The 16,335-nt window shown below is 38.3% G+C and overlaps 1 protein-coding gene across 2 annotated transcripts in view; it reads right to left on the minus strand.

The window, feature by feature from the left end:
• Positions 1 to 235: 235 nt before the first annotated feature.
• Positions 236 to 16,335, minus strand: part of HPSE (heparanase) — a 35,532-nt gene continuing 19,432 nt past the window's right edge. Inside the window, exons 4-12 of one of the 2 annotated variants that reach the window (XM_027600594.2) lie at positions 15,313 to 15,486; positions 13,360 to 13,528; positions 12,981 to 13,028; positions 12,167 to 12,260; positions 11,179 to 11,285; positions 9,940 to 10,054; positions 7,437 to 7,555; positions 6,679 to 6,825; positions 236 to 1,794 (exon numbers count right to left, since the gene is read on the minus strand). In XM_027600594.2, coding sequence (XP_027456395.1) covers positions 1,635 to 1,794; positions 6,679 to 6,825; positions 7,437 to 7,555; positions 9,940 to 10,054; positions 11,179 to 11,285; positions 12,167 to 12,260; positions 12,981 to 13,028; positions 13,360 to 13,528; positions 15,313 to 15,486 — 1,133 coding nt within the window. In that variant the 3' untranslated portion in view covers positions 236 to 1,634. The remainder of the gene's footprint in view (positions 1,795 to 6,678; positions 6,826 to 7,436; positions 7,556 to 9,939; positions 10,055 to 11,178; positions 11,286 to 12,166; positions 12,261 to 12,980; positions 13,029 to 13,359; positions 13,529 to 15,312; positions 15,487 to 16,335) is intronic. The other variant, XM_027600596.2, reaches the window with a different exon arrangement.

Genomic DNA, 16,335 nt, shown 5'->3' on the forward strand with positions numbered 1-16,335 from the left:
CTTTGATCATGATTAAATCTACATAGTGAAGGAGGAAATTGTGTTTGTACCTGATGATCTCCTTTCTTCAAGGTCAACTCTTCTCAAGTGGGGGAGGTGGCAAGGACAGATAAAAGTATCAGGTGTTAGTGCTGAAGGAAAATAAGGCTTCTAAATGTAGGGATCTGCAGGCTTCAGGGTTTTTTTTTTTTCAGGCTTAAGTTTTATTAAAAGAAAAATCACGCAATATTGAGGTTATAAAAATTACTTTATTTTAAATGTGAAAATATAAAAACTACTTATATATAAAATTCAGGGGTATTGAAGCATCCAACTCTAGGTTCTGTCTTTAGCTCCTTATAAATGTACCTAAATTTAATTGAGACAATATTCGTAGCAGGCATAAATATAAAGAGAATTATATTTCTAAAAATTAAGATACAGGAGAAAATAATACCTTCTGTCACTGATAAAAACACAAAACTAAGGTGGTCAGTGCCATAGACTTCCCAGCACCCTCTCCATTCCAAAAGATTAGGAGGAGACAATTATATGGATCTCGTTGGTGTTGGTAGTGACTGGGGAGAGTGGCCATGTGACCCATTCCTGACCAGTAAGACATGAGGAGACGTGAGGAGAGGTTTGCTGAGAGAACCTCCGAGAAAGGGTTCTTCAAGTCTGTGAAGGAGAGGCAGAAAAAGTTGCTCATCTTTCTGCAGCTGCTGCCGGGTCTGAATGGATCCATGGAATAACTCCAGACATCATGCCATCAGCTTAAAATGAAGCCAACACTAAATGTGACAGAGCAGGGAGATGCAAAGGACCTGATTCCTTGGTGACATCCTGAGCCCTCCCTACTTGAACTTCTTGTTATGTAGGATTATAAATGTCCAGATGGTTTAAGCCATTTGAATCACAGTTTTCTGCTACTTGCAGCCAAAAGTTTCTCAATGAAAACAAGAACTAAAGGTAGATTAAAAGTAAACATTAACAGGTAGTTAAAATGTATTGAATTACATTTTCTCCTCTTGGCAAATCAATTTCATTTACAGTCACTGTAAAATTTCATTTGACGTTTACATAATCCAGTCCCTCTAAATTGTCATTAATTCTTTTTTTGTACTATCACTTCTAACCGTCTGTTGTCTCTCACAGAGAGAAGAGAAGCAGCAGTTGAATTTAGCCCTCTGTTTAGGTGAAAAGAGACTGTCTCTCATTTATAGACAATTTGAAGATTGTGGCAGTAAACTCTTTCCATAAAGACAGCGTATAGAATAAGGAATCCTGCAATCCTTTAAAAACTGTTTTTTTAAGATAAAAACAACTAAGCACTTAAAATTAATCATATGGCCTTCACTTACTTGCCTTCTGGCTGTATTGGGAGCATCCATATACCTTTTTAATAACCTTAAATAAAAACAGAACATGCAAAGCACTAAGCATAGTGTTTGGCACAAGGTATTATTAGCAGTGGTCTACTTAGAACAAAGGACTGTGCTGAATCTCACACGGAGAGTGTCCCAGGATCCCTGAAGCTCCCACTAGTTGATTTGTAATGTATCTGCTTGCCTTCCTATAGCTTGGGTTTTGCTTTCCTCTTATTAATAAATATACTTGAAAAATTCAATCTCAGGGCTAGTGTATGCCTTTCATTTTCAGAGGCAAGCAGTAACTTTGGCATTTTTTATCACAAAAAATCCATATGAGAAAGGTGGCAAGCCCAGTGAACTTCCTGGGCGGAGAGCTTTTTCTGTCAAAGCCGGGAGGGTGTGATCATCCACCATCTTCAGAGTTCGACCATTGAGCTGGACGGATCTGCAAAGGGGAAAGGTACATCCGAGTTAGCCCAGTCATGTGTGCTCCAACTTCTCTACAAAAGTCGTGATGTCTTTTTTTTTTAAGATTTTATTTATTTATTTGACAGAGAGAGAGAGAGAGAGAGAGACAGTGAGAGAGGGAACACAAGCAGGGGGAGTGGGAGAGGGAGAAGCAGGCTTCCTGCCGAGCAGGGGGCCTGATGCGGGGCTCGATCCCAGGACCACGGGATCATGACCTGAGCCGAAGGCAGACGCTTAATGACTGAGCCACCCAGGGTCCCCGTGATGTCGTTTTAAGGCCAAAAATATTTGTGACAGCCTATATTATATAACTTGTATTTCACTACTATATCGGGTAAATATTTGACCCAGATGATCTCTAAGCTACACTGGGAGAGCTGAGTCATTGTGACAGAGACCATATGGCCTGCAAAAGCCTGAAATACTTACTAACTGGCCCATTACAGAAAATGGAACACACATAGTCTATACTAGGCACTAAGATGGAGGTATAAAAAAGATAAATGTGACGTAACTTCTGGGTTTGTGGCAATTTTATCTGATGGTAAATCATTGGAAAAATTTTTATAAAAGGCAAATAGATATATAGAATGGAATGTAAATTTCACAAATTAACATTAAAAATGGCAATGAAATTTCCTGCTTATAACTGTGCCCATAAACCCTCTAACTCCCCATTCCTCAGGATGATATACATTCATTTGCATATCTTATGTTGTTAAGATATTTTGGAAGAATATATATTGCCGGAGTGAAACAAAAATAATTGCTTCACTAAACCACAGATTCCAAAAAAATGTATGTTTTCTTTGTATTCCACTGTTGGAATTCAAATTCAAAACTGAGTCAAAAAAATTTGAAAAATATTTTAAGAACAAGTGTTATTTTTGTGCATATTTATTATTATTTACATCAAATTAATACATGCTCACAGCAATAAATCCAATATAAACAAGGGCTTATAAAGAAAACCTTTAGTCTGCTTTTAGTTCCACTGATAGTTAATTCCATAATTCTAAACGATGTTTACATCTCTATGATCTTTTTCTCAAGTGCTTTTTACATTATGAAGTTTTTACAATATGAAAAACAGTTTTATTGTTGAAAATTGGTTAATGTCAGAGTTATATGTATGTCATATACATAATACATGTATTTATGTAGATCACTTACAGGAGTGCCTTGCGTATAGTAAGCACTGCAAAAGTAATGTCTGTCATCATCATTATTCTGATAAATAAATATAACAGAAGTAATCTGCTAATTCATCCTAACCATTTTTAATATTTTGATGTATATTCCTTCATCTCTTTTCATCTTTTATGTATACATGTGCATATTTTCATTTAAACAAGAACAAGCATACTGTACATGGTCTCTTAAAACTTGATTCTTTTTCCCTTAACATATCTTAACATTTGCTTACACACATCTACATCATTTCAACAGCTGTGTAGGATTCCATTGTGTGAGCATATTAGCTTAGTAGTTGTCTAGTGTTAGACATTTGGTTGTCTCCAATTTAGAATTATTTTAATTTTCATCTTTAAAGATCTCTCAAACTCTATCCTCACTAAGTGTCCGTCAGCAGAAAAACTGGTTTCCGTTTAACCTTGGTTAGCTGCCCAGCTCTGGTCTCTGTACCTACAGACTGAAAAAGATAACCACGATTGTGCTGGGGGCTCTCAAGCCCGTCCTGCATTTGCACTCGGTCCACATGCGCATGACTTTTAACGCCTATATCACATCCATTTTTAGATGGGATGGGGGAGGCAAGGCCATGACCGTCATCAGGAAACAACAAACAGGGTGTTATGCACAAACAGTGAATCATGGAACACTGCATCAAAAACTAATGATGTAATGTATGGTGACTAACATAACAATAAAAAAAACTTAAAGTAAAAAAAAAAAAGGAAACCACAAACAAAAATAGGCCTTGAAAATACCTCCAACTGCCAGTCCTAAGAGCTGTTCTGCATGAATTTGAGACCCATTTTTTCAAGGGTACGTAAAAAAGTTTCAGAAATGCTTTTAGGAGAGGCCACAGGGCTTAAAGGGAAATCTCATCATTGTAAATAAATAGTGCTGTGGGTTCAGATGATGACATATAGGCAAGATAATACCTAAGACCTTCTGGCTACACTGTTTAATCAACTCTAAAAATAGCTAAAGGATGCTATCAATACACTGAGAATAAGCTTAAAGCATGTGGATTATTTCTGCATTGGGCTAGGTAAATCAGGGTAAGGTTTTATTCGAGGGTAGTATCTTATTTCATATTTTGATGTCAGTAACATGATGACAAGAAATAGAAGACATGCTTGTCAAGTTTCAGATGAAACAGAGCTGAAAGGAATTAGCAAGCAAGAGGAATCCGAATTATGGATGCTGGGCAAAATTTATCTAAGATAAATATAAAATACTGCTTTTAAGTTAAAAATATATTCCCTCAAATATTTACTAAACGCTACTACACCGGACCTTCTGTAGACACCATACAAGTTGTTCAACTAAAAAGTGATTTTTTTTTTTTTTTAAAGATGATCATTGTTTAACACTCTGAGGTCATTAGAATGAATAAGTGTGCAGACTGAACACTCATCAAACTTCTCTGGGATACTTTTGCAACGTTTTATTTTATTTTTTGCAACATTTTAAAAGAGAGAAAAGCATAAGTGATGTATACTCATCAAAGAGAATTTAGGGTAATAAAACATTACACAATTCACAATTTCACCAGTTTTCCATTATGAAGCACAAAATGTGTGATCAGAATGCAATGGGGTCTGATAAATACAGGAAAGAGAAGAATCATTGAAGAAATTGGGCATAGTAAGCCTGGAGAGAACCATCTAACTGTCCTGCAGACATTGGAGTTATTCTGGAGAAAATTAGGTATTTGGCATTGTTCCACATTAACGGTAGCAAACTCAAGTGGCCACAAGAGCCTGTGCAGTAGGACAGGGTTACAGAGATAACAGGGTCACAGGAGGATTAGGGAGAACCTGTCTAAAGTAAACAACCCCAATTCAACTCCATCTACTTGGGAAAACAAGCCCACAGTTCCCAGAATATCTATTTACAAAAATTTTTTTAAAGATTTATTTATTTATTTTAGAAAGGGAGGTGGTGGGGGAGGGATAGAGGGAGAGGGAAAGAGAGAGAATCCCAAGCAGACTCCCTGCTGAGCGTGGAGCCTGACGCGGGGCTCCATCTCATGACCCTGAGATCACAACCTGAGCCAAAACCAAGAGTCAGATGCTTAACTGACTGAGCCACCCAGGTGCCCCCAGATTGTCTGCTTTTAAAGAAAAGCTAGAAATCCAGATATTTTCATAATTACCAATTTTTAAATGTTGACAACTTAGTAAAAATAAAAATTAACACAGAGTACATGACCATCTCCCCTACCAGAAAAAAGAGGGGAAAAAAAGCGAATAAAAAGCCCTCTAAACCCACTTGTGCACAGGCATGAGGCATAGTTTCTGACTTCTGCTGTCGAGGACAGAACTAAAAACAGCAGATGAAAGGCAGAGAGAGACGTTCCCCTTGCCAGAGAGGACGGCTGCTGGGAGAGCGGCCACATCCAACCGAGGAGGAATCAGGCAGAGCTGAATGGCCTAAACTCCCCATCTAAGGTTGGACTAAAATATCTCCTAACACTCGTCCAACTCTACAACGATTATTCTGTGACTTCAGAAAAGCTTTTCCCTTGTCAGCATCAGACACAAATATCAGCGTCAGACACAAAAATACCCATTTCAAAGTCAGAACCCAAATAGAAAAAAAGTATCTGTTAACCAAATATGCACTATTTACACTAGGGGAGGAAAAAAGGTTTAAACAGCAGGAAAATGGGTAGGTAAATCATGGTATTTTATAAAACATGCAGCCCATTAAAAATGTCTACACAGGCTGTGTATGGAAGAACATTTGTGGGTGTCCCCTCTTTCCCATTGGAGGTTGTATGGTCACAGATGTAGTAAAATAAAGCATAGGGAAAAAATAAGGAATGGTATCCAATGTTAATGATATTTGTCTATGGAATATAGGTCTTTGGAAGAAAGCAAGCTTACTGTCCCTTTTCAGGTTCTGATGCTAATTATCACTGAAAACATCACTCATATAGTATTTGCAAAGATGGGAGGAGATGGTGAGAATTTTGTAAACTCTTAATTTTTTATGCTCCAGTGTGAGAATAGTCATGATGAAAAGAGCTCCTTCCAACACACATTGGACAGAATCTTACAATGTTTGTGTGCCTGACTCTTCAAGGCTCATGGTCATTTTGGGTGTTCTGCTGAATACAGTCTTTTATAAGACATATCCAATGACTGGCTTTTAAAACTAAAATGTGTTACAACCAGCTTCAAATAACCCACCTAAAAGCTACACTTCTGGACATATTTATTTTTTCTTACTCTAACCAAATGAAAACACTACTTTAACACTGTGAGAGAATCACACTCGGTTCACATGGTATAATATGTACAACCACCCCCACGCCCTTAATACCAATTATACATAGGTATGTTCGCTTCAGTGACTGTGTTACCAAGAATTATAAGTTTTTGTAGAGCAAATAATCTACATGCCGTGAGGGCATCTTGACATATCAAATTGTTTTGAAATGCAAACTATTCCCTACAATAACTGCTAACTTGTGTTCATATCCTTCTGCTTTGGACTCTGGGTGAGTTTTACCTGTATTGATAAATATTCATATATAAATATTAGGAATTGTTAGAACTTGAAATAGTTGACTTTTTTTTTTTTTTGCTCTCTAGCAACACTCTCTTTTCTGATAAATACCAATCAATTTGGCGAAAGTTTGAAATGAAAAAGGAAAATTACTCACTTGGAAAGTAATCCATCAGGCCCTAAAGGTTTTATGAGGTATTTGTCCACTTGTTTGTCAAATAGATGATAGGGCAACTGCAGGCGTTTGGTGACGTTATGGAGGTTTAAGGCGTACAAAGTTAAATCTCCTTCTTTATACCTTGGGCTAAAAGCAAATAGATTAACTCCATAAAAATATTTATCTAATGTAAGCAATTAAAAACTCAATTACAAACATAATCATGGATACTAAGTATTAGTATGTGTAATGATGCTGGACCTTCTTTTTATCCCCCTTTCATGATTACAGTAGACAGCTGATGTGGTCCTATTTGAAAAAATGATTGAAACTATTGCTCCTCACACTACCATTTTCTGGGTGAGAGCATTCTGAGATTTTTGCTGCTTTGCCAGGCTGAGCTGCTAGGAAGCTGGTCAGCCCAACCATGTTCAAACATAGGAAGGTTAAATAATAAAAGGGAATTTTGTGGGTTCCTAGGAATTCAAATCATAAACCATGTAAACAGGAGCTTTTCCTAGCCTTATGAAAAAACAAAAACAAATAAGAAAATTAAATCTGTGGACACTTTTCAGAATTTCCATCCAAACCATTCTCCTACTTCCTAGTGGGTCCTCAGTATTTCAAGAGTTCTCACTTACCAGAAATCATGATTGTCTTTATTTTGACTAGAATTATTATTTTAGTACCATCCTATCAGGAAGAGCATATTACTGATTAAAACTTGTTGACTGGTAAAGGGTGTGTTACACACTTACTGGTTGACGTTGGTACAATGAAGGTATACTCGAAGTTTACCTCTGTCTGGACCTTTCACACTTGCCATAAACACATTGGTGCCCACCAATTTCTTGAACAGAAGAGATAGCCAATAATCCTAGTTGTGGTGGATGGGGAGAGAAGGAACAAAAATAGATCTTTGTTTTTTTAAGATTTTATTTATTTATTTGTCAGAGAAAGAGGGGTAGAAAGCACAAGCAGGGGGAGCAGCAGGCAGAGGGAGAAGCAAGACTCCCCACTGAGCAGGGAGCCCGATGCAGGACTCGATCTCAGGACCCTGGGATCATGACCTGAGCCGAAAGCAGACATTTAACCAACTGAGCCACCCAGGCGTCCCCAAAAATAGATCTTTACTTATTTCTTTAACAAAAACAGCGAGAGCAAATAGTCAATCCTACAAAGACAGTGACTGTTAGTCTAGAATATTTAAATGGACTACATTTTTGATCCATAGTCCCACCATGAATCTGAGAGCAATTTCTTGTTTGCTGCTTTTTATTATTGGAGGACTATATTTGCACAATTCAGAGGGCCATGACCACTAGGAGATACATCTCAAGAATGTAATTCATTGCTGAGAGAGTTTAAATATTCTTTATTGTCTATCATCCAAGAATTCAAAGCAAAGCTCAAAGCAGAACTTTTAGATATGCACGTGTACACACTCACACACACACAAAAGCAAGTCTTACAATAAAACTTCTACCTGTTTAAGAGATTAAAATAATTTCTTTTTTTATAAGATTTTTAAAAATTTTTAGGTAATCCCTACACTCAACAGGGGGCTCGAACCCACAACCACGAGATCGAGAGTCGCCCACTCCACCAACTGAGTCAACCAGGTGCCCCTAAAATAATTTATTTTAGAACCTTATAACCCCCCTTCCTGAATAAAGTAATGGATTAGGCAATGGTCATTACTAGCTATCAAGGTAAAAAAAAAGAGAGAGAGAGAGAGAGCGAGAGAGAGGGAGAGAGAGAGAGACAACCACACATTATGTGCCTCTTGTTGGAAGCATGTGACATCTCCTACAAAGAAGTATTGCAAAACAAAACAAAAACGAAAAATCTGAATAAGCTCAAGCTTCTAGGTCTAACTGCCAGTTTACAAGAAACAGAGGAACATGCTAAAGGATAGCACAGGAATTAATTTAGCAAAATCCAGAACATGGGAAACACTATAGAACAAATTACCTGCTTTCTTTAATTAATAAATTCCACGGGACAAAAAGGGGGCGGGAGGGGAAACTTCAAGATTAATAGACTTAAGAGATATTTCATCCAAATGCAATATATGGATCTTGTTTGTATTCTGATGTGAACAAGCCAACTATTAAAAACATTTGAGACAATAAGGAAAATGTGAAACACCCACTGACTCAACATTTGATGATACAGAGGAATTATTGTTAGTATTTTATAGTATAATAATATTTTGTGTTTGTATAAAGGAGATACATCCTGACTTATTTAGTCAGGTGATACGGTGATACATCTGAGATTTGCTTGAAAGTAATCCAGTGGGTGGGAGGTGAGGAGTGGGGAGGACTAGAGAGTAAACAGAATTGGGGATTTATATGCTTTTCTCTCTACTTTGAAATTTCCATAATAAAAAGTTGTTTTTTTTTTTCAAAGAGCCCTACTCAGTGTATACTCCAATTCTTCCCTCTTCAGCTGAGGAAATGTAGACTCAACAGGGCAAACAGACATTTTGTTTCTCTGCTTACATTCAAATTTTTCACTGGAGAGAAGAATAGAATCAGTTAAGCATTTATAAAGGAGATCTAACTTCAGTGTGGTTTGGTGACTGTTAGAGTGGAAAGCATTCAGGCCTCGGAGCCGGGATTTGTATGGGATTCTAGAGTAACATGGGACAGCTGTGTGACTTCCCTTACCCAACCTTGTCTCCGTTTGAACGTCCTCATCTGAAAAATGGATCAAAGACACTGCCTTGCCAGCTTCCAGGATGGTTATACAAATCCAATAAGAAAAGACCTGTAGGGGTGCTTGGGTGACTCATTCAGTTAGGCTTCCGACTCTTGATTTCAGCTCGGGTCATGATCTCAGGGTCGTGAGAAGGAGCCCTGCCTCGGCTCCTCGCTCAGCGTGGAGACTGCCTAAGATTCTCTCTCTCCCTCTCTCTCTGCTCTTCCCTCCCCCAACTCTACGCTCACTCCCTCTCAAATAAATAAATAAAATCTTTAATAAAATAAAATTGAATGAAATGTAAAAACCCCATACTACGTTCCAAGTGGCCCACATTAAAAACATTATTCTGCTTCTCAATTTCTTCTCTTGGGACACAAAAGTATTAAAATGGATGGTCTCTAAGGTTTCTTCCAATTCATCATTCCATGGATTGGCTACCTACTGAGAGTACTGAATTTCCTGAGAGGATTGATTCTTCATAGGAGGTTGGTACAAGGGGCACTCAGTATACTCCAGTCTCCTCACAGCAATGGGAAAATAATGATCACTTACTGGTAGAGGTTTGAAGTTTTCATCCACTAAGTGGTAGTTTCCGGCTCCAAAGAGCACTTGCCTCATCACCACTTCTATGCCCATTCTGGCCGACAGGCCCAGTTTATCCAGCCACCTGGAATAGAGTGAGGCCCAGCTCTCTTCAGGTTTGGAAAACAAAAAAACTCAATTCTAATTACACACTATTCTGATTGATTCATCTATGTGGGAGGAATTGACAGGAAACCAGAAAAGTGGTATTAATTATAAATAAGCCAATCAAATGACGGGAAGGACTATCCTTCCCTTCACATGTTCCCACACTTGAGCATGATAATAAATCATAGAATACTATTAATATGCCTTAGGAGTTCCTTTCAGGGTAAGAAAACTTCTACAGAGAAGAGTAGACAAATTCGCACCCTACAGGCAATCACTCTCCATCTTGCTGGATACCTTCCCCACCTCCCCACCCCCAGGCCCATGTGAGGAAGAAAAGGGTGAAGAAGAAAAGGCAGCTTGTAGTCATCAGTAGTAAAATGTGAAGTAAGTAGAATCACGCCTCGACTTTCATGGCTATCTCCCTGCACCCCGTCCATCTTTGGCTAATGGCAAGATAAACATCTTTATTCTTAACTCTCCTCCTCATGCCCCCATGAGCAAAAAGGATTTGTTCTTTATTCTGGATTTACAAGAATGGGGTAGGAGGGGAAAGAGAATAAGTCCCAGTGTGAGGATATAGAACTATAGATTAAGAGTGTTAACGGAGTTAGGGAATGTAAGTAAACCAGTTGCTTAAAGCAATCAGGTTTGTGGTGGCTGGATGACGAGGGTGATTTAGTAAGTCTTTAAACACATTGGTAGCTCCTCTGGCGTGACCTCACACTCTAAACTCCTTGGGAATCTATGAATAGAGCTTTATGTACTAAGGATCCTTCTCAGACTCAAACCTCTAGATGCACTTATTTACGATCTCTTTCAGAAGAAGAAATGCTTGGCATATTTATGGGCCAAAATTAAGGAACAGCACTTCTAAAGCAATTCATTCATACAGTGATTAATTTGGGACACTCATTAAAGATGTCCAACAAACTTTAGTAAAACATGTTCTTGCAAAATCTGGCATGCATTTTGGGTCTCAGCCATAGAAACCATCTTTGATCAGCTTTTTGGCTGATGAACTGTCTCAGTAGAAGCTGTTTAATAAAAGGACGGGAGAATGTTGCAGCCTGATCCCCAAGGCGGTGCTGCTTCACTCACATAAAGCCAGCCGCAAAGGTGTTGGACAGCAAGGGTGCTCCACCCCCAAACGCAGAGCTCGTTTCTCCTAACCAAACCTTCTTGTGGGGTCTGGTCTCCTCGACAACCTATGCAACAGGAGAGTCCCCATTATATTTGCAAACAAGCTGACCAGCTATGGTGTTGAAGATTAATGACATTCAAAACCTTGTATTCCCAGACCGATTTGTCCAATATAGTTACAAAATATGTTTGTGGTCATTTAGGTCTTGGGCAATTAACTTTTATTGGAATTCTAAGTGTGGAAGGAATTTAAGTCATCCCCTTCCTATGGCCTTGGAGAGTTAATGCTACCAAAAGGCTATTGGAAGAATTTTTAATTTTTAATTGATACACATGGATAAGACCTGATGCTGAGGGGGACTGAAGTGAATAAGTGCCTGTTATCTAAAGAAAAACATGTAAATGTATAGACATATAGAATTTAGAATTAGCTAGACTGCAAAAATAAAAACTCTGGATTTACAAAAGTCCCTCCTTATCCATGGTTTTGCCTTCTGCAGTATCAGTTACCTGCGGTCAACTGTGGTCTAGAAGCAGATGATCCTCCTTCTGACCTATCTTCATTAGGTCACTAGTAGCCTAATGCCATGTCACAACACATATGTCATTCCCCTCACTTCATCTGGTCACATATGCATTTTACCATCTCACATCATCACAAGAGTGAGTGCAGTCCAATAAGGTATTTTGAGAGAAAGACCACATTCACCTTTTATTATAGTACATTGTTGTAATTGTTCTATTTTATTACTATCGTTGTTAATCTCTTTCTGTGCCTAATTTATAAATTAAACTTTATCATAGGAATGTATGTATAGGAAAAAGTATATATATATATAGGATTTGATATTATCTGTGGTTCCAAGCATCCACTGAGGGTCTTGGATCATATCCCCTAGAAAGAAAGGGGACCTCTCTCCATTAGAAAAAAAAAAAAGACTATTACCTGAAAAATTTTTTGCACAGATGAAGTAAAAGTGTCCAACACATCAGGGTTTAGGAAATCTTCTTTGGTAGCAATTCGTCCATTCAAGTAGTAGCTAAATTATTCAGAAAATATTCAGAAAAAAATAGCAAACTGTGCTTTCTGCTTTTAAGTTAATTGGCTACCTTGTTCTCCTTTCTACCTCTTCCCACCCCTCTGTTATATTAAAAAACAAAAAAGGCAGAAGTTCTAGCAAGAAGAGACAAAGATGGAAGAAGATCAGTTATTCTGTCTTCTTTTTTAAAGATTTTATTTATTTATTTGACAGAGAGAGAGAGAGAGCACAAGCAGGGGGAGCGGCAGGCAGAGGGAGAAGCAGGCTCCCTGCTGAGCAGAGAGCCGGCCATGGGACTCAAGCCTGTGGGACTCAATCCCAGGACCCCGGGATCATAACCTGAGCCGAAGGCAGACGCTTAACCGACTGAGCCTCCCAGGCATCCCTCAGTTGTTCCGTCTTGAAAAGACATAGTCAGAAGTGCAGGTACTTAGAGGTTACCTGGTCTTTGGCAAGCATATTGATTTTAGCCACTTATCTGCTCCACGATTTAAATGATAGTGTGCCTTGATCTTATAGAAACTACCACAGTATTTAAAATAAAGTTTAAACGTTTGTTTTATTAATATTAAAAGTCTAGTACACTGCTGCTTGAGATACTATTTGTTTCTTATTTCAACTATGTAAATTAGTAGTTAAATGGAAATAGTTTTTTGAAAGCTAAGTAGTAAGTAAAACTAGCATTAGTTTCTTAGTACTAAGAGCAGGAGACATACTTACTGGTGCCATGTAACCGAATCAATCACTTCACCCCCAGCCTTCAGGAAACTAGAAAAGAAAACTCTATTATGATCTTTATTTAATCCTCATATGCACAATATATATGCACAATATATGCACAGGAGTTTTATTGCCTAGAAATGGGCTGGTTACTGCCTTAGCATCAGGCAAATCCAAACTTCCTAATTCTGATATAAATTATATTGTAGGTTCCATTGGCCCCAGATCCTTGGTATTCTGAGCCAGTCAGCATTTCCTCTTTTGGTAAAACATCTGCTTAGGTAGCAAACGGTTTAATAACAGGTGGACTATTGAGAATTCTCCACCAGAGAGAAATATTCTTTTTAAGAAAAGTGGTTCTGCTTTTTCTAGTTCCTACCTTCTCAGTATCTTGAGAGTCTTTCCTCGAGGCTGGCCAACATCAGGACCATAGAGATTTTCAGTTTTGAAAGTGGTTTTTCCTAGAAGTTTATGCAACTTGACAAAATCTTCTCCTAACTGCAATCCATCGATGAAAATACCAGCCTTCTTGCGGAAACTGTTAGGTTCTGAAAGACAGCAGTTCTGAAGGTAGTCACGTACCTAGAAATTTTGTATTTGAAAGCAAACTTAAAAGCAGCATATAAAAGCAAGAAAACATTTCCCAGTTACAAAAACTTAGCATTCAAAGGCAAGAAAAGGAAAAGCCCTCATTATGAAGAAGATATTTCAGTTAAACAGAAATGTAAATGGCATAACTAAAGTGTGAGGGGGTATTACAATGATTTGAAGTTAATAATGGGGATATTAAACTAATGGATATTTTGAGGAATAGTCTATATCCAGTATTTAATAAACTGATTTACTTAAAAAGGACAAAAAGTTTGGGTGGGAGGGGAAGACACTGAAAAACCGATTTCTACAATGCCATTAAAAGCCTTATTGAGACTGTTTATTCACAAATTATCCGTGCAGGTGAGCCTGGAAGTAGCCACGCTGAAGACATGGGAGGGAGGCACAGAAGTGTTCAATCTACTTCCCCAAACACCTTGCCCAGGCTCTCCCTCGCTCCCTTCTCCTTCTTTCTGGAAAGCAGAACTTTTCCTTGCAAAAGGGGGCCCAAGGAGGAGAGAAACAGGAGGGCATGGCTCTGTTATGTTACTCTGAAGAGCAGAAGGAATTGGGGATGGGTGGTACAGTAGAAAAGTAGGGAGGGAGGGATATATAGAGATGGGTAAGGATGGGTTCAGATGATCCATTACTCATGTGGTTGCCATTAAAGTTGTTCAGCATCTAGCCAAGATATGGTTCCCTCTGCCCCTATATTGTGTTCTGTGCTTCACTTGCCAGTCACCCTTAGCAACCTCATCCCAAAATCTGCCTCTAGACATTACTGCAATACATGGCACTATAGACATGTATCTTATTTCTTTGCTTGCTTTCTTGTCGGTCTGGCTCCCTTCCTCTAGATTGGAACTCCCAAGAAAGCAGGGACCTTGCTCTGGAGCCAGACTACCTGGGTTCAAATCCCAAGTCCTCCACTTGGTAGCCCAGATCACACAGCTATTTAACTAACCTCTTTGTGCCTCTTTTGTCTTCCTTAGAATGAAGGTCATAATTGTATCTGCCCCAGCGTGGTTATAAAAAGAAAATAATACTTTTTGAATGCTCAGAACAGTGCCTGGAATGTAGTACGTACCCATCATATTACTACATCTCATTTCCCATTTTAGTTTCAGTTCCATTGGCTCATGTGTGGAAAAAGCTCTATAATATGTTTAAATGAATGTGGCTAATCATTAGTACTTTAGTTAGAATTTACAAGTTCTTTGCCAAAAAGTGAAGAAGGAAATCATCAGGAGCTTGACCTGGGTAGTATTCTACACTAGGAACTTCTTGCTTGAGCGTATCATGATGGTTGAGGGATGGAGTTGCTGAAATTAACTGACAAGTTGAGAAACAGAGAAAGACATGAAAGGGCAAAAGCAAAAGTGCCTGCTTCCCAGGGTTGCTGAGTTCAACCTGCCAACCATAATAGGTTTAAGCAATCCTGAAAACGTCAAGTGAGCCCAGGAGCTGTGGAAGTTTCTGGGTCCAACCAGTTGTGGAAGTTTCTGGGTCCAACCAGTTGTCTTCAGCTCAAGTGTAACATAAACTAGGATTCACAGTAGGTCCTAGGATATATAAAGGAGTGTTCTGCCATAAGCAATTCCAAAAGTTGCATTGTTGAGCGCTGGTACAAGTATGCTGAGCCAAAAGCATATTTGCTAATATTAAAAAGAATGTCATAAATAGTTACAACTAATGCCAAAGGGGAATCTCCTTACTAATGAAATGTCCCAGGGGCACTTACCATTGCCTAGTTCCCAAGAAATGTTATAATTCTTGGAAGAGCAATAGTCCAGGAGCAACTGAGCATTAGAACTGTTCCACTGCAAATCTGCTGTTCGTAGCAAGGCATTTAGCCCAAAGATCAAGTCTAGTCCTGAGCAATTTGCAAAAGTATACAGCATATCCACGGAGCTTTCTAAAAGAAAAATGTTGCAATTTAATGGCTGGGTCAGCACCACGTAATGAAAGCCTCCAGATTTGTTCTCCAACGGATTACTATTTTGGTTGTTAAACTGAAGTCACTCCTAATGAGTGACTATAATTATAAATATGAGACAAAAAATTAGACAGGCAAATTAAAAAATTAAAAATTAATAGGACTTCGTTTACTTCAGCTGTTGATTCAGCTTTCCATGCTGAACCACATAAAGAACGAGAAGCTTTGGTCTGGCACTCTGGTTTCGTTCAAATGACCTCAGGGGAACTCATGCCCAAGTCACACTGTCATTAGTCAATATAAGCCATGCTCTTCATAACTGAAACATCTCTGCTCACAAGCTCAGTCACAGAATATTTTTGGTAAATTTCACTCTATTTAAAACAATTTTTTGGAAAATTTCACGTATAGGGTTTGTTAATTTTAAATAAGTAAAATTTGGCATTAAAAAATTGGCCTAAGGCTATAAATCCGTGGTTTCCAAATTAGGTGCCAAGACATCCTGGCAAGCCTCAAGAAATTCACCACCTTGTTGTTAGATTTAGCGAAGGAAAATATAGACAACTAGTTAAGTTTGGACTTCAGATAAATGAGGAATAATGTTTTACTTCATGTCTATGCAATATGTGAGAAATACAGTAAAAAAAAATTAGTTTATCTGAAATTCAAACTCAACCAAGCAACCCTATTCACACAGGCACTACAGGATCCTTTAGATTTGCAAGGGAAATATCAACTCTGTTGGACACAAGAACTGTTACTAGTAGGTTTTTGGACTTAACAACTTAATAATTGAAACTCTTAGGTATTTACTTGGGGCTAGGTAAG

This window comes from Zalophus californianus, chromosome 2 (genome assembly GCF_009762305.2).
Source record: "Zalophus californianus isolate mZalCal1 chromosome 2, mZalCal1.pri.v2, whole genome shotgun sequence".
Classification (NCBI taxonomy): Eukaryota; Metazoa; Chordata; class Mammalia; order Carnivora; family Otariidae; genus Zalophus; species Zalophus californianus.